The sequence below is a fragment of the Lagopus muta genome, chromosome 1 (assembly GCF_023343835.1).
Source record: "Lagopus muta isolate bLagMut1 chromosome 1, bLagMut1 primary, whole genome shotgun sequence".
NCBI lineage: Eukaryota > Metazoa > Chordata > Aves > Galliformes > Phasianidae > Lagopus > Lagopus muta.
In genome coordinates, this window is record NC_064433.1 from 166038580 (window position 1) to 166060127 (window position 21548).

Sequence of the window (21548 nt, forward strand, 5' to 3'; positions counted from 1 at the left end):
CATCATGCCCATTAAACCATGTCCCCCAGTGCCACATCCACACAGTTCTTGAACACCTCCAGGGACAGCAACTGCACCACCTCCCTGGGCAGCCTGTGTCTCACTACTCTTTCTGAGAAGAAATTTTTCCTAATAACCAACCTGAATCTCCCATGGCATAACTTAAGGCCATCACCTCTTATCCTATCACTGTTACATGGAGAAGAGGCCAACTCCCCCATCTCACCACAACCTCCCTTCAGGCAGTTGTAGAGAGCGATAAGCTTTCCTCTGAGCCTCCGCTTCTTCAGAGTGAACAATCTCTGTTCCCTCAGCCTCTCCCCATAAGACTTGTGCTCCAGATCCCTCACAGCTTCATTGCTCCTCTCTGGACATACTCCAGGGTCTCAGTGCCTTTCTTGTAGTGAGGGGCCCAAAACTGAATACAGTATTCAAAGTGCGTCCTTACCAGTACAGGCAGATTATCATCACCCTGCTCCTGCTGGCTGCGCTATTTCTCATACCAACCAGGATGCAGTTGTCCTTCTGGGCCACCTGGGCACACTTCTGGCTCACGTTCAGACAGCTGTCAGCTAACACCCCCAGGTTCTTTTCCTTTGCACAGCCTTTCAGTGCACAGGGTTCTTGTGCCCAAATTGTAGGACCTGGCACTTGGTCTTGCTGAAGCTCACACAGTTGATCTCAGCGCATTGGTCCAGCCAGTCCAGATCCCTCTGAAGCCACGTGAGTATAAAATCTACTACTGCCTTCATAATGCTGTGTAGTGCTGCAGTGGTGTGATTGCTCCATTCCCTCTCAGCAGTGGCTGCTCGCTAACAACGGATTAATGAGCCCTCTAAGTATCACTTAACACTCCTAAAATGCATTATATTTTCTAAGTACAGTATAATCATAATTAAGTGATTAAGGTAAAGAAAAAAAGAAAGAAAGACAGAAAGAAAGACAGAAAGAAAGACAGAAAGAAAGACAGAAAGAAAGAAAGACAGAAAGAAAGAAAGACAGAAAGACAGAAAGAAAGAAAGAAAGAAAGAAAGAAAGAAAGAAAGAAAGAAAGAAAGAAAGAAAGAAAGAAAGAAAGAAAGAAAGAAAGAAAGAAAGAAAGAAAGAAAGAAAGAAAGAAAGAAAGAAAGAAAAGAAACTTAGGTGGTTATAATTTAGCTTCATCATCCCCTTTTTCATCTTCCATATTTACATCCTGACTGTGAGATAGGAAGAGTACAGCCCCCAGCATCATTGACACCAAAGCATTCATTAGCAGCCTCACAGAATTTCTGGCAACAGGACTCATTTTGCAGATGGGTCCCCCATATATCTATGGTTCACCTATGGTGGAAGATTTGAGTATTTGGCTTGCATCTCAAACTACCTGCCTGATGTCAGGGAAGACTGCTCAGCAAACCTATGACACAAGCACTGTCTTCTGAACTGTCAGCTGGGCCCTGGGATCTGAGTACCAGGTCACTCATCACTAAGGGCTCCCCTGATTGCTAAGCCTGGTTTTACTCAGGATTCAGGAATGTGCTGGAAGGATCTGGGAGAAGTCTGGTGATGAGATCACCCCAAAGAGGTAAAGGCACCCACCAAGAAAATCAGAATCATTGAATCATTAAGGTTGGAAAAGACCTCTAAGATCATCTAGTCCAACCATCAGCCCATCCCCACCATGCCCATTAACCATGTCCCTCAGTACCACATCTAAACAGTCCTTGAACATGTCCAGAAATGGTGACTCCGTCACCAGGGTTAGGGTTGAGGTAAAAACAGATTGTCTGCAAGACTGGATTTGGGCAATAGGGCTTCTCCACATTAGAGGGCTGGACTGAGGTCTCTTTCAGATCTCAGGTGTTTGCAAACCCCAGGAGGCACACGCCTTACTGAGCACCCAGGTTGCAGATACAGCAGCATGCAGCTTGCCCTTTTGCATGAAAGCCAACACAGAAGCTACTTGACCTACAAGTTTCTTCTGTGCTGTAAAAGTCACAAAGCAAAAGTTACTACCACAAAAAATGCTGAAAGGCAGCTTTCAGCATCAATTAGTTTTCCCTTTGAGTGAGTAGAGAAAAGGTCTTCCATTCTCCAGCATCTGCTTCATCAGAGCAAGTTCTCTTTGCTACAGGCTGTTGATTGGTCTCTGGCAAATTAAAGTTGCTTCAATTAAAGCAGCAAAATATCAAAATATGCAAATACAGCCTGGATTTGTTTGTAAACTGGGATAGTTTTTCCTAATCACTGATTTATTATTTAAAAAAAAAAATCATTAAAAGCTTAAAAATTATTAAGAGACCTCCCTAGTAAGCTCATGTGTACCTGCAACACTAAATTATCTCCAACCACCTTGTGAAGCAACTGGAGATTAAGCTGGCTTCAGATCTGTCTTCTGATAGTTCTTTCATCTTCTACCAACAGCCTGAAAGAAAATTCAGCCTGTATAATCAGTTACTTACAAGCCATCAGTTACATTTGTGCAACCTTGCATGACCTCAGTACTTCTGAGTCTCATTTTTGAAATATTTTCTGTGATAGAAGAAACCCAGGAAAAGTTTTGCTTATTTTTAAAGTTTCATTATTTCCTCCCCTGAGATTCAAAAGAGGAATTGCATCTGGAAGAAAGATTCTCATATGTGTCTTGGGAAAGCTACTTATATAGGATACTGTTTGATTCACCAGTAGAGTTGTCCCCCAAAAACATCTTCCAGAAGGAAGGCAGAGAGGAAATTCAATGAGCCAGATAAGCCTCTGGCCACACCATGGCTACACTGTAGGAATATGAGGGGAGGAAGTGAAGTGCAAACATCTCCCCTTGGCCACCAAGCCTTAAGAATCAGCAAAGCACGGCTGAAGGAGCGATGCTTTGGGCTCATGTCAGATACCCTTTGATGAAGCTTGCTGCAGTGACCTGAGATATTCCCCATCCCAGTGCCTTCACCACTGAAAGCGCCATTCCTAGAACAGATGGGAAACACAAGCCCACATTACAGCTGCCTGTGCAGTCTGGCATACCAGTGCCAACTCTTTTATTCAACCAGCCAAGGCCTGTGAAATGAGTAGGGGTGGAGTGAGGAGCGGGGTTAGGCTCCTCTCTGTTGCACCTGCACCAGTGCAGAGGCAGCTCTTAGGGACCAAGAAAGTCATAGAATATAGGATTGCTTGAGTTGGAAGAGACAATCTAATTCATCCTTGCAATGAAGAGGGACACCTTCAGAAAAATCAGGTTTTTGGAGCCCTGTACAATTTGATCTTGAATGTCTCCAGGGATGGGACCACCTCTCTGAGCAACCAATTTCAGTGCTTCACTATCCTGAGTCATGTAGGCTGACAATATTTTAAAATGTCCCAGAAAAACACAGATCATCCGTACACCTTCACGATCTACAAACCATGAATTAGCCTAATAAATCAGAGAAGTCATCAATTTTTCATCTTAAGTGATGCTATTTCATCCTAAGTCCAGAATTTGGGCAGCATCCATGGCTTTCATTGATCAAGGAGAAAACACTCCACTGAGCCTGGGAACACCAGGAGCCCTTCAGTGCTGTGCAGTGATGGAGCACTGGCACAGGCTGCACAGAGGCTGTGGGGTCTCCTCCTTGGGGATCTCCCAGAGCCTCCTGGATGTGGCCCTGGGCACCCTGCTCTGGGTGTCCTGCTGGGGCAGGGGATTGAGCAGAGGGACCCAGAGGGCCCTGCCAGCCTCAGCCACGCTGTGTTTCTATGCACAAAGCCAGAATCCAGGCAGGGAAAGGAAATGACACTAACTATGTCGCCTCTCTGCTTTGTACCTCTATGCATAGCTAATTAACACAGCACACGCACCGAAAACCAGCTCTGAAGCATTAGGGATCCTGCTGGAGGGGGAATGTAATCAAGAAGCAGTTAATTGAATAAACTGAGTGTAAGTTTGTTCTGCTGGCAGCTATCCCATAAGGAGAATGAAAGGCAGAGCTGGTGGAGAGGATTATTTGCGCCACGGAAGTCACTCAGTGCTCTTTAGGAAGATGTTCAGTGTTGTCCTGGGGTGAAAAGTCTTTGCAGACAGATGTCAAACAATCTATCCTCCCCTCTTCAGATTGTTTTTTTTGTACTGCTTGTGATCACCAATGAGGGTGCTTATCCCACAGCATATTTTGAAATACTTCTCACTCTCTTCTGACATCTTTTGCTTGCCAGAGTGACTTTCCTTTCAACTCAGACTCTTTTTATTAGCTCCTACTATCCCAGGGCTGTGGATACCATAAAGACTTGTATTTCTGATGAGTTTAAATCATCAGATACTTGTGTAACTAGCATTGCTCAATCCTTTTCCACTAGTGTCAGTCTCCTTTGCTGATCCTTGGATTGTTGAGTGCCTCCTTTGTATGGGTCCACCTCTCATTTTCATTAGGTATTTTCCGCGCTCATCTGGCAATGGTGGCAATGTCCATGGTTTATTTGCTTGCTTTGCCTAAAACAGGCCAGTTTGAATGCTATGAGAATAGATGTGTCTGAATAAGGGATGTGACCCTACAAAACAGATATATTTTGGAATCTGTGCATGTGTTTCACCCTGCACCCCTGGGTGTTCCTGCCGAGCTCAGGACAATACTGACTGTCACATCGCTGCCCTATATGATCCTCATGTGATGGTGATTCACTCTGTTGTCTCTCTTACTTCTTGGCTTATTTGCCACATGACAGTCCCTGAGAGCGGAAGAACATTTTCACCCTTCACTGATGTGGTTTTCTGATTCCATAGCAGCCACCTCCTTGTTTGTCTCAAGTGCTTATTTGTTTTCTGCACAAGGGGAGCTTACTAATTTCGTCTTTTTCTGTCTCATTTGTGCTCCATTTCTCTGTTTCTCTTTCCAATTCAGCTGACACGTGATGCGAGACACTGTGTGATCTTGTATTTGAGAAGCTCACAAGGAGCTGTGTCTCATCTCTGCCATGCAGTGCCCGGAGGTTGATGGGCATTTCACTCTGGAGCTCAGTGTTTGCATGTTTACGGTACCAGTTACAACACCAAAGCTGAGTACATGATATATTTTCTACTGGAGAGGCCAAACTGGAAGGAAAACACACATCAAAATAAACACGCAGAGCACTTGGAGGTCTCCAACATTCTCTTACAATGTTTTTTTGTCACTGTTGAGAGTAACAAGACGAGCTAAAGATAAATCTATTAATGTTATATGTGATGCTCAGAAATGCCTCTAAATAAATAAAACTTCTATGACTCGTGCATGCAAATGTGTCGGGCAATTCATCTGCAGCACCTGAGTGCTCTTCCCCTCCTAGATGAGAGCACTGGGAGAGCTGAGCAGTGCTGAAGGTGGCTGTGGGCAGCAGGTCACTACAGAGTTGGAACAGGCTGGGCTTTAAGGTCCCTTTCAATGTAAGTCATTCTATGGTATAATTCTATGAATCCATGGTTCACCAACACTGGTGAATAAACAGTGGTCATGGCTCCCTGCCCTGTGTGACGTGTGGCCATGAGTCCGCCAGCAGGATCTGCTTGCTGGGATTGCTGTCTGGTGCCTAAGAGCAACAGAACTTTGCAAGCATGTAAAGTATGGATTTAAGCTGAGACAGGGGAGGTTTAGTTAGATACTGGGAGGATGTTTTTCATTCAGAGGGTGGTGATGCACTGGAACAGGTTGCCCAAGGAGGCTGTGGATGCCCCATCCCTGGAGGCATTCAAGGCCAGGCTGGATGTGGCTCTGAGCAGCCTGGTCTGATGGTTGGTGACCCTGCACATAGCAGGGGGTTGAAACTGGATAAGCATTGTGGGCCTTTTCAACCCAGGCCATTCTATGATGCTATGATTCTATGATTCTGTGATTCCTTGTTGGAATGAAAGCGGTGTTAGCAACCTTTCCCTTAATTCTGTAGCTCTCCCCATCTTGCTGGTAACTGTTTTAAAACAGGACTTCTACAGTCAGTGTGGAAATCTGTGTTACCAAACAAGCTGAGGTCTGAATGACTGTGGTTTCTTCTGTAGGAGCTTAAAGGCACAGAAGGGACCCAAAGTTGCAGTAAAGTTAGCGATGCTTTCCTTCAGCAAGAGTAAAAAGAAGAAAAAAATAGGCAAAACTAGCTTACTGAATGACAAAGAGAATGTTTTGCCTTAAGGGTTTTGTATAGGCAGCAATGTGCAGCGTGAGGATAGCTCAGAAGAAATGGCACCTAATGAAAAGAGACAAGCTATGAAGAAAAGGAAAAATGAAGCAGCCTGATGAGGTGTTTAATTTCCCAAATCCCTGCTTCTCACTTCCAAATGAAGCACATACATGCAGAGTTGGGAAGTTGCTCCCCTGTTCAGAAAGAGCAGGGGATGGAGAGCTGAGGGCCAGGAACAAGCTGGCATCGCAGGGGTCCTTGTTACAACCAGAAAAGCACATCTTTCCCACTGCCTCGCTCAGTTCTGAGCAAAGCTGGGCAAAGACTTCTGCGGGATTCACCGATTTTCTCTGGTCCACACCAAGCCAGGAGATGCTGACAGAATCGGGCATAGGGGATGCCAGGGTTACCTAAAGCCTCAGCTCTGAGCCAGGGAGGACAAGATGAGGGATTCCCTATGTGCAGGGAGTGCCAAAGCCCTGGGAAGGCAGGGCACAGCCAGCAGCTCCTTTCCTTCATTCTAAACAAAAACTGTACTATTTGCAAATTCTGACTCTGAGGAGTTTAGTGATGCTCAAAGACCTGAGCCTGGACTTCTGAATGTCTGGGTCTTGCAGGACCATGCTCAGTGCTTGGCTTCTATCCAGAGACTACTGCCAAATCACACAGATTTGTGCTAATGATGGAAATCTCTGGGTGTAACTTACGTCTGTTTGGAAGCACGCTGAGACCTCACGACTCATTTCACAGAATCAAGGCTTTTATTAAAACATCCTGATTTCTTCTGCACCCCATGAGTCTGCAATGGCAATAGCTTTGGGGCAGCATTGCTCCTGAGGGAGGTGTCAGGACTGTTGTGTATGGCTCATGTATATGCATGTCTATGCTGAGCCAGCTCAGAGCAGGAGGATTAGAGCACAATGTGATGTGTCTGATTGCTGCTCCTAATCCCTGCTGCCAAACATCCCACGGGGAGGGGGGGAGAAGGGTTTCTCTAGCATTACCATGACTGCACCGTCTCCCATGGATGACAACTGACCTGATGCATCCTGCAGTCAGGTCGGGTTCAGTATTAAAATTCATACCAGCAGTTCCAGCCCCAAACCAAAATCTCCATCCATATGTAGGGAAGGAAACTGATGTCCCTTTGTCCCTGTATACCTCTAACCAGAGCTATAGCACCCATCAACTTGGGCAAGGAGCATATTAGCATAGAAACTTCAGGGGCAGTGGCTTTTCCCCTCACTTCCCATCCTCCCAGAGGTTGCTGTGATTTCTGATGATGGAGCTTGAAGTTGCTCTGCTTTTCCATGCTACTCTGCTCTCTCATGCTATGGACCATGTGGAGTGCATGTATGGGTCTGCAAGATCAGTGAGTTATGGGATGGAAGAACTCCTGGTACCCATCATTATCTACTTGCTGCTTCCGTACAAAAGGATTTTGGAGTTTACATTGCCCAATGTTCCCTTGTCCCCACCACAGGACAAGACCCTAGGTTTGCAGGCACCCTGGGGCTACCAAAGCCTCTCTTGCCCTGGCTGTTAGATCCAGTTGCTTCAGATGGGAAAACACCATTTGATTTCCCCAGACTACAGCCCTGCACTGAGATGGTGGTGTGGGCTGGCTAGAGGCTGTGAGATGAACATTGCAATGCCCATATCCTTCCTTACACCGAGTGTAAGAGTACATCTCATGGGGGTACTTTGTACCATAGCATTTTAATCCTGCTGGGGATAAAATAGATTACAAAGCCATTTGGCTGCCACTGTGCACAGAACCAAGCAGTTAGAATAGGATTCAAATGCACTCACTCAGTGCAGATATGCTTCTCACATCAAATAATTCTAGAATGCAGACTGGCCCAATAAACAGCACTGAGATCCTTGCTGAATGTAAAGTTAAACTATTTATGCCGTCCTTCACATGTGCATCTTCTCTCAATTTAATGAGTTATTTAAGTCTTACAGAGATGGGGAAGACTGTTTTTCACACGAACGTTACACTTCTTTCCAGCACTCAGGAGAGTTAAAACCGCTTCCCAAGGCAGGAGAGTTGGAACTTGATGATCCAACCAAAGTCATTCTATAATTTCATAAGCTCATAACTCTTGGAATGAAGAGGATGTGTTTAACAGAGCCGTATGCAGCAGCTGGCCGAACACGGGTGCTGTGACCGCAGTGCTGTGCAAGACAGGCCCTGGTGGATGCCTGTCCTTTGCCTCCCGCTGAGATCCATGGTGCCAAATCTCTGGTGCACACTGTGGTGGCCAACCGCCATCACAATCAGTGGGGGTTGAGATGCCAACCACATCTCTGAGCCTTCCGTGGGTTCTGCCGTGTTTGGACTTCAGTGGGGTTATACACACTGACGAGGGACCTGAGCTGTGTGTGAAATGTCAAGGTGCACAATCACAGCAGAACACGATGCCCATCATTCATCGTTTGCACAAGCCAGCCAGCAGTCCCCTCACCAGAGTGCTGTAGAAGCACAGAAGGAGATAATCCCTTTGCAGAGAGCTTACAATTGTGGGGTAAGCACAGTCATTAAAGCTTTGAAGGAATGACTTTGCTCCCGGCCCTTGTTTCCTAGCAGGCTCGTATTCATCAACTGTGAACCTTAATACAGTTTTCACTCCGCTTGTCAATTGTTAAGGTAGATGTGGAGGCTGTCAGCAAAATGTTACAGATGCAGTGACCCAGCTGGAAGTAATAGACTCCAAAACATCAAGTAGTCATAATACCACAATACACTGCAGAGGAACAGGTTCAGCCCCAGGGCAGAAGCAGGTTCCTTTGCCCAGTTTTTGGCACCTTTTGGACAAGGTGCCCTGCCCATGGAAAGTGACCCTTCTGCAAGCTAGGAGGGAAGATGAGCTGACTGCTTGGGGTGTACCACTTTTTTTTTCCCATCCACGGTGGTTTTGTGTCAGCTGATTCCGTTTGCCTGCTGGCACAAAGGGGATGTATGGGGGAACATGAAATTTCAGCCTGATCACTGTGCTTCATTTGCACATTGCACCTTTCCTAAAAGCTCCTGTTTTGTTCCGAGGGAGCTTTGCACCCAAGCAAGGCTGTACTGAGATCACTCACCTCTCTGCTGGGCTCTGAGTCCCAGCAACGGGGAGATTGGCTATGAGGAATTTTAATGTGCTGAAATATCCCACGTGTTTAATGGAGGGGAACGGAAGCATCACAAGTTGAACTCAGTGATCCTTAGGAGTCCTTTCCAAATCAGGATATTCTGTGATTCTAACTTTTCTTCTGGCACTTTTAAAGGCAAGTGAAGTGAATCTGCAGCTTGGGAGGAGGTGAACTGACAAAATCAGGTTCTGTCCCAGTTATCACGGGGGAGGGAAGTGGACCGTGTGCCTGTGGGGTGTCTCCTCAGACTGTGCCATTGCAACATGACCTTCAAAAACCATTGGATGCCAAGGGCTTTTTTTTTTTTCATAATTCAGATTGCAGACAAAAGTAGCGGGAGGCAATCATTTAAAAGGGGTCAGGAACAGAAGAGCTCATTTACCAAATCTCCCTGTGCACTCACAGAGGCAGCTGTTTCTTCCAGCAGCGTGCTTTGCCCATCTGCATGGAAAGATCCCTTTGAGAGAAGGAGAGGGCTGTGGGATGTTTGAGCAGTGCCAGCAGTGGCAGAGGATGTGATGACATGAGAGGCAAGCTGTCCCCAAAACATCCCCTGGCAGCCCTGCAGGAGAACCCTCTCCAAGCTGCTGCTGTGCTGGGAAATACCTCTACCTGCCCCACACTGCAAATACAGCTCCAGAAATCTGCTTTCTTGAAGTGTTGCTATTCCCATCAGGGGGATGCTGCCCCAAGGAGGAGGTCACCCTGCCAGCAGACCTCTTGGTGTGGGAAAGCAGAGCCAGACATACTAGAATCATAAAATCATAGAATGGTCTGGGTTGAAAAGGACCTCGAAGATCATCTAGTTTCAACGCCCCTGCTATGTGCAGGGTCGCCAACCACCAGACCAGGCTACCCAGAGCCACATCCAGCCTGGATGAGTTGTCCTGAATTCAATTCCCTGCTGAGTCTGCTCTGCAGGTCAGGTCTGCGAGGGGCTTTCAGCAGTACAGGAGTCACTGTGCTAAAGGTGGACCCTCGCTGCTGCCATGCAGTCCCTGAAGCCCCCCAGCCACCGCCTTACCCACTGCTGTGGCTCTGTGTGAAAGCATCAGGGCTTTGGCGTAGATGGAACTGTTGACACTTTGTCAGTGTAAATCCAGAACCAAGCTCACAAGAGAAGTGTTTTATGGGCTCTATAAATAGTTTTGCATTAAGGCAAATGTATTCTCCAGCCTTAAAATAGCTTCACCTTGCAGAGGGCGAAGGAGGTTTTCGGTGCCCAAAGAATGCCTTCAGGCTCCCCTCTGGAGGCAAAAACTGCTTTTTCTGCCCCAAAGAAAGCATGGACAACAGGCAGAGATCGCTGAGCTGTGGGAGAGCCCCCCTCACCCTGCTCCCTAGCATCACATTGTCACACACCAGCAGCACACTGTCACACACTGGCAGCACTAGCCACACCAGAGCCCTTCAAAAGAAAGCATGCTAATTCATCAAACTAACTTTTTACCTCCCCCCCCAAAATGCTCACAGCATGCCTTCTTGTCTTGTGGATGAATGGGAAACTTTGGCAATGTGGGCACTGGTAGCTGCCTACAGCTACTCTGGCTGCGGGATGCTCTCCTTCCTTCATCCCCAAAGTGCTCCTGCAGCACTGTGAGCATCCATCCCTCTGCCGGGGCTGCGTGGTGATAACCACGCTCTCCCCACACTGTTGGATCATCATGCTTCCCCGGGGAGAAATGGCAGCAGCAGGGAGGAAGGGGTAAGGGAGCAGAGAAATGGGGAGAGAGCAAATCTCTTTGGCTCACCTTCAGGCTGTGCGTTGGGTTGACGACGCAGACGAGCTGCCCGGCGGCTGAGAAAACCCTCTTCGCTTTGTAGTGTTGAAACCGCAGGTGAATGAGATCTAAGACAGCCCCAAAGCACTGGGTGAAGAAAAGCATCCCAACTTCGGGGGTTGCTGCTGCCAGCGGCGGGCAGGGGAGGCAGCGAGGCAGCCCCGCAGTCCTTGAGGCTGGGAGAGAGTGCAGTCGGCGAGCGCTGCGCTCCGGCACGGCTCAGCATGCCTTCATATTCATCATCAAAATAAGACGGGAAGAGGCTTGCAGCAGTGGGTCGGCCAATGGAAAGGACAGAACTGTTATCCTTGAGGTCCGGAGACAGCCAATAACGAATGCCTCCCCTCCAGAAAGTCCCTGATGAATCGAGCCTGGCGGAGAATGTATTATTGAACATTACCATACATCAGCACATCGCATTTATCTTGCGATTACAGCCGGGAGTACGCAGGGCTGGGGAGATAGGCAGGCACAATTGATTGCTTAACGTCTCCATTTATTAATTGGCTTCATTTAGCGAAGGGCGCCTTAATACCAGAGAAAAATGGAACGGGTAGGAGAGAAACCCACCAACAAAACTGTAGGAAAGTGGCAGGAATAGGTGAAGCAGACTTCATTGTGCAGCCTGGGAGGAAAATCACATATGCAGAGGGAGTTACAGCTCCTCTCAGGGTGAAGCACAAGTAGCGCTCGCTATATAAATAGATTCACGCCTGTGCGGTTGCGGGCTTTGCTTTCAGTTTTTGTCACTCTCTGATGCTTTGTTAATGTTATATTCTGCTCCTTTACAGGAGAGACATTTCCCCAGTGCAAAAATAATGCACCCTACCCCTGCAAACAAATGAACTAATAAATAAAAACCAGCAGACATCAGCAGGCGTGGGGTCCGCTGTAACTTGGGGTAACTCCTTTTAAAGTCAGCAGCGTGTCTGGGTTGGATGCAGAATGCTGTAGGTGCGGGATGCTGGAGCTGCAAGAGCGTATAAAGGTACAGAGTGTGCTCCTAAAAATAATGAAATGTGTGATGCATGGGAACACATGCACGGGGAGGGACTGCACTGGGAAAAAGTGGCTTCTAAATCAACAGAATAATTAAACATGCTGAAGGCTTTTGCTTCTCATTCATCTGCATGTTGGTGGGCAGGAAATTACTAATTAGCCATTAGGTTGTGTTAGGCATTAAAAAAGAAGGAATTAGGGAAGCATAGAAAAAAATAATAATAAGATGCTGTTGTGTATCATTACTGGCATGTATCTGTGCTGGTGGGCAGGGAGATCTACTGAGCCACTGGGGCTCGTCAAAACAGAGTTCCCACCACCCGGTTATCTGGGAGGCAAACGCACTGAAGCAGCCAAGGGAATAGGAAAGCACGTTCGTTTTGTGGGACAATCTTGTGTGTTGTGCTGCTCTGCTTGTTAATAAATCAAAGAGGGCTAATTTAATTAGCTCTCTGCCAGAACTTCCTATCAGGGTGCTCTTTAGGATTGCTCACTAAGTACTCATATGGCTCGTTTAGCCTTTGTAATCCTTCCCCCCTTCAAAACAGATGAAAGTAGCTTTTCTTTCTTCTTTTGCCTCATTTTAAAAGCGATTCAGCTCTGGGGGTGAGGGATGGAGCAGTCCATGTACAGCATCTGCATCAGTCTGGGACCGGGTGGTCACTGCTGTGAGCTCCTGAATCAATACTGCAATACTGGCTCTGCCAGGCTGCAGAGAGCTGTGCATAAAAATAGATAAATAAGTGAAATTTTGCAAACATTGGAACAGCTGACAACACAACCCACCCAGAAAACATCAAAGCTGGGAGGAATATGTATCTCTCAGTTCCTCACATTCACTTGTAGATGAGGAGATAATTTTTGCAGCGTGGAAAGAGATTTGGAGAATATTTCCAGACAGGCTTAAGGACAAGAGAGTGAATTGATTTGCTTAAATGTCTCCTTTTCTCTGTTCCCAAAGTAACGGCAGGCATCCAACTATTTATTATTTATTTACTGCCAGTGTGCAGTCGGTAGCTGCACGAAAGCTTCCAACCGGCAAATCTCACACTACAAGGCATCGGTGCAAGGAATCTCGGGGTGGGTGTCAGGAAAAACTTCTCTGAAAGAGTGGTTGGGCAGTGGAATGGGCTGCATGGGGAGGTGGTGGAGTCACCACCCGTGAAGGCGTTCATGAACTGCGTAGCTGTGGCACTGAGGGACGTGGTTAGTGGGCATGGTTGGGATACGGTTGACGATTGGCCTGGATGATCTTGGTGGTCATTTCCAGTCTTCATGATTCTACAGTTTGATGACTCTGCCATCAAAGCCTTAAATAAGCAAAAGGTGCAGCCTCTATCTATATTCATTATTGCCACTGGACTGGTTCACTCAAAACTGAACAACAAATTGGAACTCCTGGGCTTCAATCTAATGTTTTTTTGGCTGGGCACTTTTGGAAAATGACCTTCCTAAAAGCGGATCTTGCTCCCTTCAAATAGCAAAGTCAAGCTTCTTCCCATCTCTACATCTGGGATGACTACTTGCTGGTGCACATGGCGCCAGGGGTAGCCCACACAGTGCCCTGAGGATGGGAAGACCCCAGTTACCCCCTCAGGCCTACCTTTGAGGGATGCTATTTGGCCACTCAAAAAATCCCTCCTCTCTTTTAGCTAAGTCTGTTTTCTGCCTGGCAAGAGGCTGTAGGAAAAGCATTCAGGCCACCTTGGCACCTCTCCTGTGAGTGTCTACATCTGAGTGTGTCAGTCCAGACCTCTTTACAGGTTTTGATGAATGGGGCATTTGAGAATGTATTCCCCTTGAGCCAGCTGGTGCATCAGGCAGCTTTCTTCATCCTTTGGATGTAAGCTTGCTGTATGAAGCTCTGTCTACTCTCCTGGGTCTCACAGTAGGTTTTGAGGAGAGGTATTTGCACTACCAGTTCACATTTTCCTCTGACATTCACCTGAAATTTTAAGTAAGAACGCAGGAGATGTTCTGCTGGCTCAGGGCAGTGTCCCCTCCAGCTCAGTACTGTGTCCCCAGCAGTGAATTCTGGAGACAGAATTTTGGGATGGCACATAAGCCAGGGTCAGCACCTGCCATCCACTCTACTGGTATTCCACCAACATTTACTGCAGCACAATTGGGGCACTGGATAATATCAGCAAAGCAGGGCCAGTAATTTTTGAAGCTGGAAGGAGAGTTGTGGGCCTCCAATCTGTTCTCAGTAAAGCATTTGTCCCTTCATGCTAACTGCTGCATGCCCATTCTTTCTGAACAACCTGGGTTCGAGGTTCCCCATGAAGGATGTGCTAAGGTTGTTTATCTTTGCCACTAACATTTTGCAACACACTTTCAGTTTGAATTATTTTTGCTGCATAGGCTTCTATGTATAGAAAGTCATTCTATAAAGTGCTTTCTCTTGCTGGGCTGACGTGGCCTCTGATGTTGCAGACCTTCTCCATCTGAAGATACAGCTTTACTTGAATTGTCCCCCAGCAAACCAAACAGACTGATAATGTTTCCCTTGCAAAGCACCTTTTGCCTCAGATCAGATCACTGTTGCAGCTTCTCTATGCATTTTCTCTGCAGCCTTATCACCTCTTCCTGAGCCTGATCCACTCCTCCTAGCTGATGTGTGCAGAAGTAAAATGGCCCACCCGGCTCACAGCCTCATGGTGTGTTAGTGATGGGCACAAAATGTCCACTGCTATCCTTCCTGCCCCATTCCTACACCTCCTCTTGTTTTCACACCTTCAACACAGCTACGTGGGAGACAGAGCTGCTGGCAAGCAGTGAGGGTGGCTTCAAACCTTTCTGCAAATTGCCCAAACTGGGCAGCAGAGAGGTGTACCCTCCTATCACCTTCCCCAGTATCTACTTAGTGAAGTGGAAGAGAACATCAACCAGATTATTTCTTTTTTAAAAAATGATTTGTTTTGGTGGTGGTGGTGGCTTTCCAAAGTGAAGTAATATCAAAAGTTGTTTACCAAAATCTTAATTATTTTACCAAATAAGTTTTCAAAAGTCCATTTAGATGATGTACAAAGATATAAACAGTGATCACACTGGAACTGCGTGGATCTTTTTGTGGAATCACAGTGTGGTTGAGGTTGGAAGATACCTTTGGAGCTCATCTGTTTAACCCCTGTGCTCAAGCAGGGACACCCAGAGCAGGTTGACAAGACTTAGCCAGAATATGATCTTAAGCATCTCAACAATTTTCATTTTCTCAAAAGGCCACATTTTGTCAGGCAAGAAGTATCAGAAGCAGCCTTTAATGCAATTAAATAACATGTCAATTAAAATACACACAATAAATGCCACCAGTAATTCTACTGAGCTAGGGAAGAAGCTGAAGTTGGTGAACTGGAACCAATTTTGCAAAGATGTGGTTCTTCACATTTCTTTCCCCTCAGCCACATGCAGTCATCACCCTCAGAGCTGTATATAAGAGCAGGGGATGCACTCACACCTGGCCACATGTACCCCCATTCATCATAGGGCAGAAGTCTCTCCTGCATCTCATGGCTGCTCACAGATTGTGGTCACCGCACAGCTGAGCCTTCCACATTAACCTTCCCTCTACAGAAATGGACATTTCCCTCTGGCATTGAGGACACTGATATGACAAGAGTCTTTTTTTTTTATTATTCCTTTCAAATATGTCCTTCCTACATTACTATTAGTCATACATGAGTTTTCTAGATCCTGGGTCAAGAGGGGAATTCTTCATTTCTCCCTGGGGCACATCTGCTGCCTAAGGAAGGAGGTTGCTGCCTCCATTTTCTTATTTTTTTCCTTCACCCTGCTGCAGTTGGTATGCTCTCCCTTCCTCTGCTTGCTTATTAACTGGGGAGCTCATGGCAATATCTCATGCTGCTTCTCTCTGCAAATGTTATACTCGAGGCTGCATCTCCTTCAGCTCTCACCAGCAATCCGGCAGCTCAATAAAGACACATTACACTTTCATGCTGTTATTAGATAAAGTAACTGCCATCACTTCCCATTCAGAGTGGCTGCCTGGTGCCCACATTACCATAAAGATGTATTTCCACTGCAAGCTTAGAGAGTGCCCAGTGGAGGATCCCAGTGCACCCAGCCATGACAGCACAGAGGAGGGCTGGGCCGTAGCCACCTCCATTGCTTGGTACTGGAGAGAAGACAAAGCACCAGCAGGAAGTGGTGAGAGATGAAGGAGGCTCCATCTCCTGCTGACTGCATGAGCAGCAGCTTGTTCAGATGCACCTTCTAACTCTGAGTGGGTTTGAAGAGATGGAGCGTTTCTCATTTTCTAGGTCATGAGAATAATGAATAATTCAGGCTCTCTTCAGAGCTTCAGATCCTATGTTTACGTTTTCTTCACCTTGGATTTCCTGTCCTCACAATCTAGTCCAGGCGAACCGAGAAGTTCACTGAGTATTTTCCAGCCACCAGAGGTGACGTGCAGCTTCCTCTGGCACATGCCAACGTCTGAGTTACCTGGCTGTGTTTCCATTAGATACCAGGAAGAAGCTGATCAGGACATTGCAGGTTAAAGCAGACATCTAAAATGGATTGGATGACTCTCCACCAAATCACTTCCACTTACTGCACATCTGCAGCTCTCACAGGCCACAGTCCTCTGTAACCAGCTGAGATGAAGCCCACCTGTATTCTAGATTGTACCTATTGCCTCTTGTCTTGGCTCTGGGCACCACTGAGTAGATCATCCCCCTTGCATTCCCCTAGAGTAGGCTGCAGAGCCTTGGTGACCGCAAATCACTCTGGGCACAGTGGGTGCATCCTATTGCAAGTACCCTTGTGCCCCCTCCAGATAAGAATCTCCAGGACAAGACTGTGGTGAGCTCAGCAGCCTCCACCATGATGTGAAAATCTCACCAGCTGCGATCCCAGGGCTTGTGAGTCCCATAGACAACCACCTGCCAGGCAAGACACGTAGCATTCCTGAATCTCATTTACTCATTTACTCATTTGAAAAACATGCCTGACAATGCCAGTGCTGCCGAGGCATCGCTGCACAGCTCAATTAGCTAATGGCACAAAGGCACAGAGAGCGACGTGGACAGGAGGCAGCACACAGTGCCAAGTGCCATTGCAATGATTACCACATCTCAGCGTACCTCCAGAGGCAGCCATCCTTCATGGTGTGCACCAGCTACCTGCTTGCCTGGATCACGTGCCTTCACTTCTGTATGTGGCATCCCACAAGCCAGTAGTGTTTTCTCAAACCTTAGGTAGTTAAGGCTGAGCCCACGTAGGGCAGGGATGGTGCAGAAGATCTTGTCTGCCAACAATCATGAACAAGAAGGATGTTAAATAGGGAAGATTTCACTCGAAGCACCAAATCTTCTTTTCCTGTTCGCACATGGTACTCCAATCACACCAATTGCATGTTTAGACAGCTGAAATGGCAATGGTAGAGACAACATTTCACTCTTAGCCAACAGTGTTGCCTCTGGCCACAGGAATAGGCATTGTTGCTCTTTCTTCCTTTCATAAATTTAATAAAATTTATTTGATCTGTACAGGCAATAAACAGGAGCTTCTTTCCTCTGCTCTCAGATACCATCATCTGGGAGGGGAGGGGAGGGGAGGGGAGGGAGGGGAGAGGAGGGGAAGAGAGGGGAGGGGAGGGGAGGGGAGGGGAAGGGAAGGGAAGGGAAGGGAAGGGAAGGGAAGGGAAGGGAAGGGAAGGGAAGGGAAGGGAAGGGAAGGGAAGGGAAGGGAAGGGAAGGGAAGGGAAGGGAAGGGAAGGGAAGGGAAGGGAAGGGAAGGGAAGGGAAGGGAAGGGAAGGGAAGGGCTCTACAAAGATCAGTGAGTGCAACAGTAGATGTCTTAAATGAGTTAAATGCCTTGCAATGAAAACATCCCTCTGCCAGCAGTAACAGCTTAGGAAGAGCTCCCAGAGTGGTGTACACATAATAGCACTGGGACTGAAAATGTGTATGCTATTAATCATGGTCCATCACAGGGTCAGGCAGTAATTCAATGTTTGATTTCTCTTCTTTTTCTCTTTTTTGTTTTTAGTGAGGGGATGGGGGTAGGGATGGGAAGACTGGAGTGGGGGTGGCACTCAGTATTTCAATTTTATGAAAATATTCTGAGCCTTTGTTGTCTAGTAAAACTGAGCACACCATTAGCTCAACACAAAGCATCAAAGCTGGTTATCTGGGGGGTCTGCAGAGAGACTTCATTCTGGGGTATTTTACATTTTAAATGGCATTTTATAAAACCAGGATACACTCAACACTGAAAACCTGACTTATTTGAAAGTAATTTCTGTGTGACAATGGCACGCCTCAGGGTTTGCCTTCTTTTTTTCCTTTTAATGTAAAGATATCAAATCATCAAATGAATAACCCCGTGTTATTTCACCTCTCTGTATGAAGCAAGCCCATCAGAGATACTTTTCTTAATTACTCAGCGATCCCACTGAGATTAATTTATCTGCAGGGTTAAAATATGCCAGGCATTTAAAGTGCAAACCAAATGATTGTATTAAAAGTTTACCAGAAGGACTATCGACATTTCACGTGTGTAACACCCCTGTTCGAATGATTTGGAAAGGTGGCTGTGATATATTCCATTTAATTATTTCTTTCAATAGTTTTATAAATGTGCTCTCTACGGCCTGCAAGCAGCGTACATCTCGATTGTATATGACATGTTTGTTTTTAACTAAAGGAAAATCAATAAAGAGACTCCTCTTTTTATTTAATGTCGCTGTTGGATTGATGCTCACAATGAAAAAAACCCGCACAAATATTAGTCGAATAATAAAAATCCTAACAGGCTACTTAACAAAGCATAAAGAATAGATGTTTTGTTTTGGAGTTGAATTAGAAATGTAAAAGCTAGAGGAAAAGGAACTGAGCAGTGCTTTCGCCCTACTGCCATAGTCAGGGAGCCATCTCCTCCAGAGCCCATCATAAGAGAAGACCTTTAAGGGTCCCTTCCAACTGAGGAAGAGATTCTCCAAGCGCAGTTCTTGGACATATGGTCTGATTTTTGGGTGGTGCTGTTTTGAGCCGGGGGTTGGACTCGAAGATCCTTATGAGTCCCATCCAACCTGGGATATTCCATGGTTCTGTGCTTCTCTGAAGTGCTACTGTTAAACCAACCTGGCAGGCAGGTTCAGCTATGTATAAATTGAAGCACCAAGCTGTCATTTCTCCGCTCATTTGTGGTGCTCAGTAAGGTTATGTACAAGAAAACACAGTCACACAAGGGCAGAAGACAATTTCTTTCCACTGATGGGGTTTGTGAATCAGAGCCATCCCAAAGGATAAAGGTAATAGTGAGGAGAGCAGCAGAGGAGGGAGACAGCACCCAAATGAATTCACACTTAGCAGTTGTTGTTAATATTACTGATTCATCTCAGGAGAAAGCATGAACAAAGAGGATTTCAATGTTGTTTGGTTCTTATGCCACGGTCTTTTCCATTGTTTGCAGACCCCTCCGATTAACTTCTCCTGGAAGAGAGGGAGCCCTTCTAGATGGTTTTCTAAGGCTTTGTAATTAATGTAAGAAGAGCCCTGAGGGCGTTTGATTTGTGTTAGAGTGTCAGTCTCATTTGCAGTTAATTTGGGATGGATCCACTCCACTTTGCTTTGCTGGACTGTAGCACGGAGTCAGATGTGTTTATGAGATGCACTTTATTACCAGCAGAGATACCCTAAGGCCACTACATCAATTTACAAGTATTTAGTTGCTGCTTTCCCTTAACCCTCTGCCGGCCGGCATATTTGCATTTTGTGAATCTTATAGGCAGCAGTCCATTGCTGACTGTGTCAAATAGCAATTTCCTTAGCTAGTGGATCCTAATTAATGAGACAGGAGAAAGGAAGCCACCTGTATCCTTGTCATTCTCTCATGGCACCATGACACTTCAGCTGAGCATCCCAGAGCTCTTTGTGTGATGATGCAGGGGGGAAAAGGGCACAGGAATGGCTTAGTAGTAAGCACATGAGCTATTTCAGCACCCCTGTGCCCTGGAAGTGCTGTGAGCACTCATATGGAATCACAGAATCATAGAACCATAGAATAGTTTGAGTTGGAAGGGATCTTAAAGCCCATCTGGTTTCATCTTTCTGCCATGGGCAGTGTCACCCACCAGCTCAGGCTGCCCATGCCCCATCCAACCCAGCCTTGAGTGCCTCCAGGGATGCAGTGTACTGGGAGAGGGGCCTCTGAGGGGAAAGCAAACAAAACCAACAGAAATAAAGCTGTGTAAAAAGGGAGCTCAAGCTCAGACATTGCTCTCGATTCGCTAGAGTGGAGAAGAAAATTGATCCTGATGTTTTCCAATGAAGAACAGCATTTCCACTCAATAAAAATTTTGAAGAACATGCTATTCTCAATGATTTTTCAAGATCTCAAAAGCTTTCATTGCCAACAAGTTCCAAAATGTTTCTGTTTCTCAGGGACAAACTTGAACAACACCAGCACAGAAAGTCAAAGTCCCTAATTCTGTGAAGAAACATGTTTGGCCATCATCATCTCTGGCTGGAATCTAGAAATGGCTCTGCAGACAGAACCCAGGAACACGTTCCCATCCTGTCCTTTAACTCCACTGGCAGGGAAAGTTTGCCTTTTGTTTAACTGCAGAGCAGTTTCCTTCCTGTTTTATCATGAGGGGAAAGCAACGGTGACACTGCATGGCACTGGGCACAGGAGATGATTTGATGCTCTACATTAAAGTCAGTCTTCTGGATTCTGTGCAGAAAGTAAAGGAGATAAGTTAGCAGCTTTTGAACCATTTTTCTGCTCCCAACACATTTAGGTCAAAGTTGGGTCAAGTAAAGTCCTGAAGAGGGGGCAGTAAAACACAGATCTGCAGGAAACGCCAAGAGAGTGAGTGTGTCAAGAGAGCTTAAATGGGGAGCTTACATCGGATGGGAGAGTAAATACAGCTAACACAAAGCACTTTAAACCAATGGTAAATGACAGCTATGTTCCTTTGCTCTTTATTATTAAATCGTGTTGAGTTAATCTGGCATTAAGTGGTATTTCTGTCTCTCTCCTCTGTCACACAGATTCATCATTCCAGGGCAGCACTGGCCTTGATAGATTTCATGGGATTTTTTGGCCAGCAGAGTGGGATCAGCCTCCATCTGCAGAGGGCAGAAATATTCCTTTTCCCTTTCAGTCTCCTCACCTTTGTTTCTAGACAGTGTGTCTAGAAAAAAAGATGCTTGCAAGACAGGAACATATTCTGGCTAGACTCACCTTGGCTTCTTCTCTTCTTCCTAATCAGAAGATATCCATCTTGAAGGAGCTTTCTCCTTGTGAAAATTGCACTGTACCATCGCTGTCCCAGACAAAATCACGACATTCAATTTTGGAGAAGGCAGTAATGAAGAGGTGATCTATCAGAACGTATTCTCTCAAATGCCTTGCACTGTCTTGAGAAATAAGGAGTGATGGGCCTCAGCTACATGCAGAAGATAATCCCTTTAAAATGCCCACTTTTTTCTATAGCCACCCTGGATAGTGTTAGGAACAGTCCCAAAAATTGCAAATGAAAAGTTGTGGGTGCACTGCAA

General features: G+C 46.2%; 1 protein-coding gene across 3 annotated transcripts in view; it reads right to left on the reverse strand.

Moving 5' to 3' along the window:
- The window catches only part of SIAH3 (siah E3 ubiquitin protein ligase family member 3), a 102224-nt gene extending 90225 nt beyond the window's left edge, over positions 1 to 11999 (reverse strand). For 2 of the 3 annotated variants that reach the window (XM_048957781.1, XM_048957763.1), the window contains exon 1: positions 10989 to 11069. Coding sequence is in view for 1 of the 3 variants with exons in the window: in XM_048957789.1 (XP_048813746.1) it covers positions 10989 to 11123 (135 nt within the window). In the remaining 2 variants the exon portion in view is untranslated. Of the gene's footprint in view, positions 1 to 10988 lie in introns of all 3 variants that reach the window. The other variant, XM_048957789.1, reaches the window with a different exon arrangement.
- Between the last annotated feature and the right edge of the window lie 9549 nt (positions 12000 to 21548).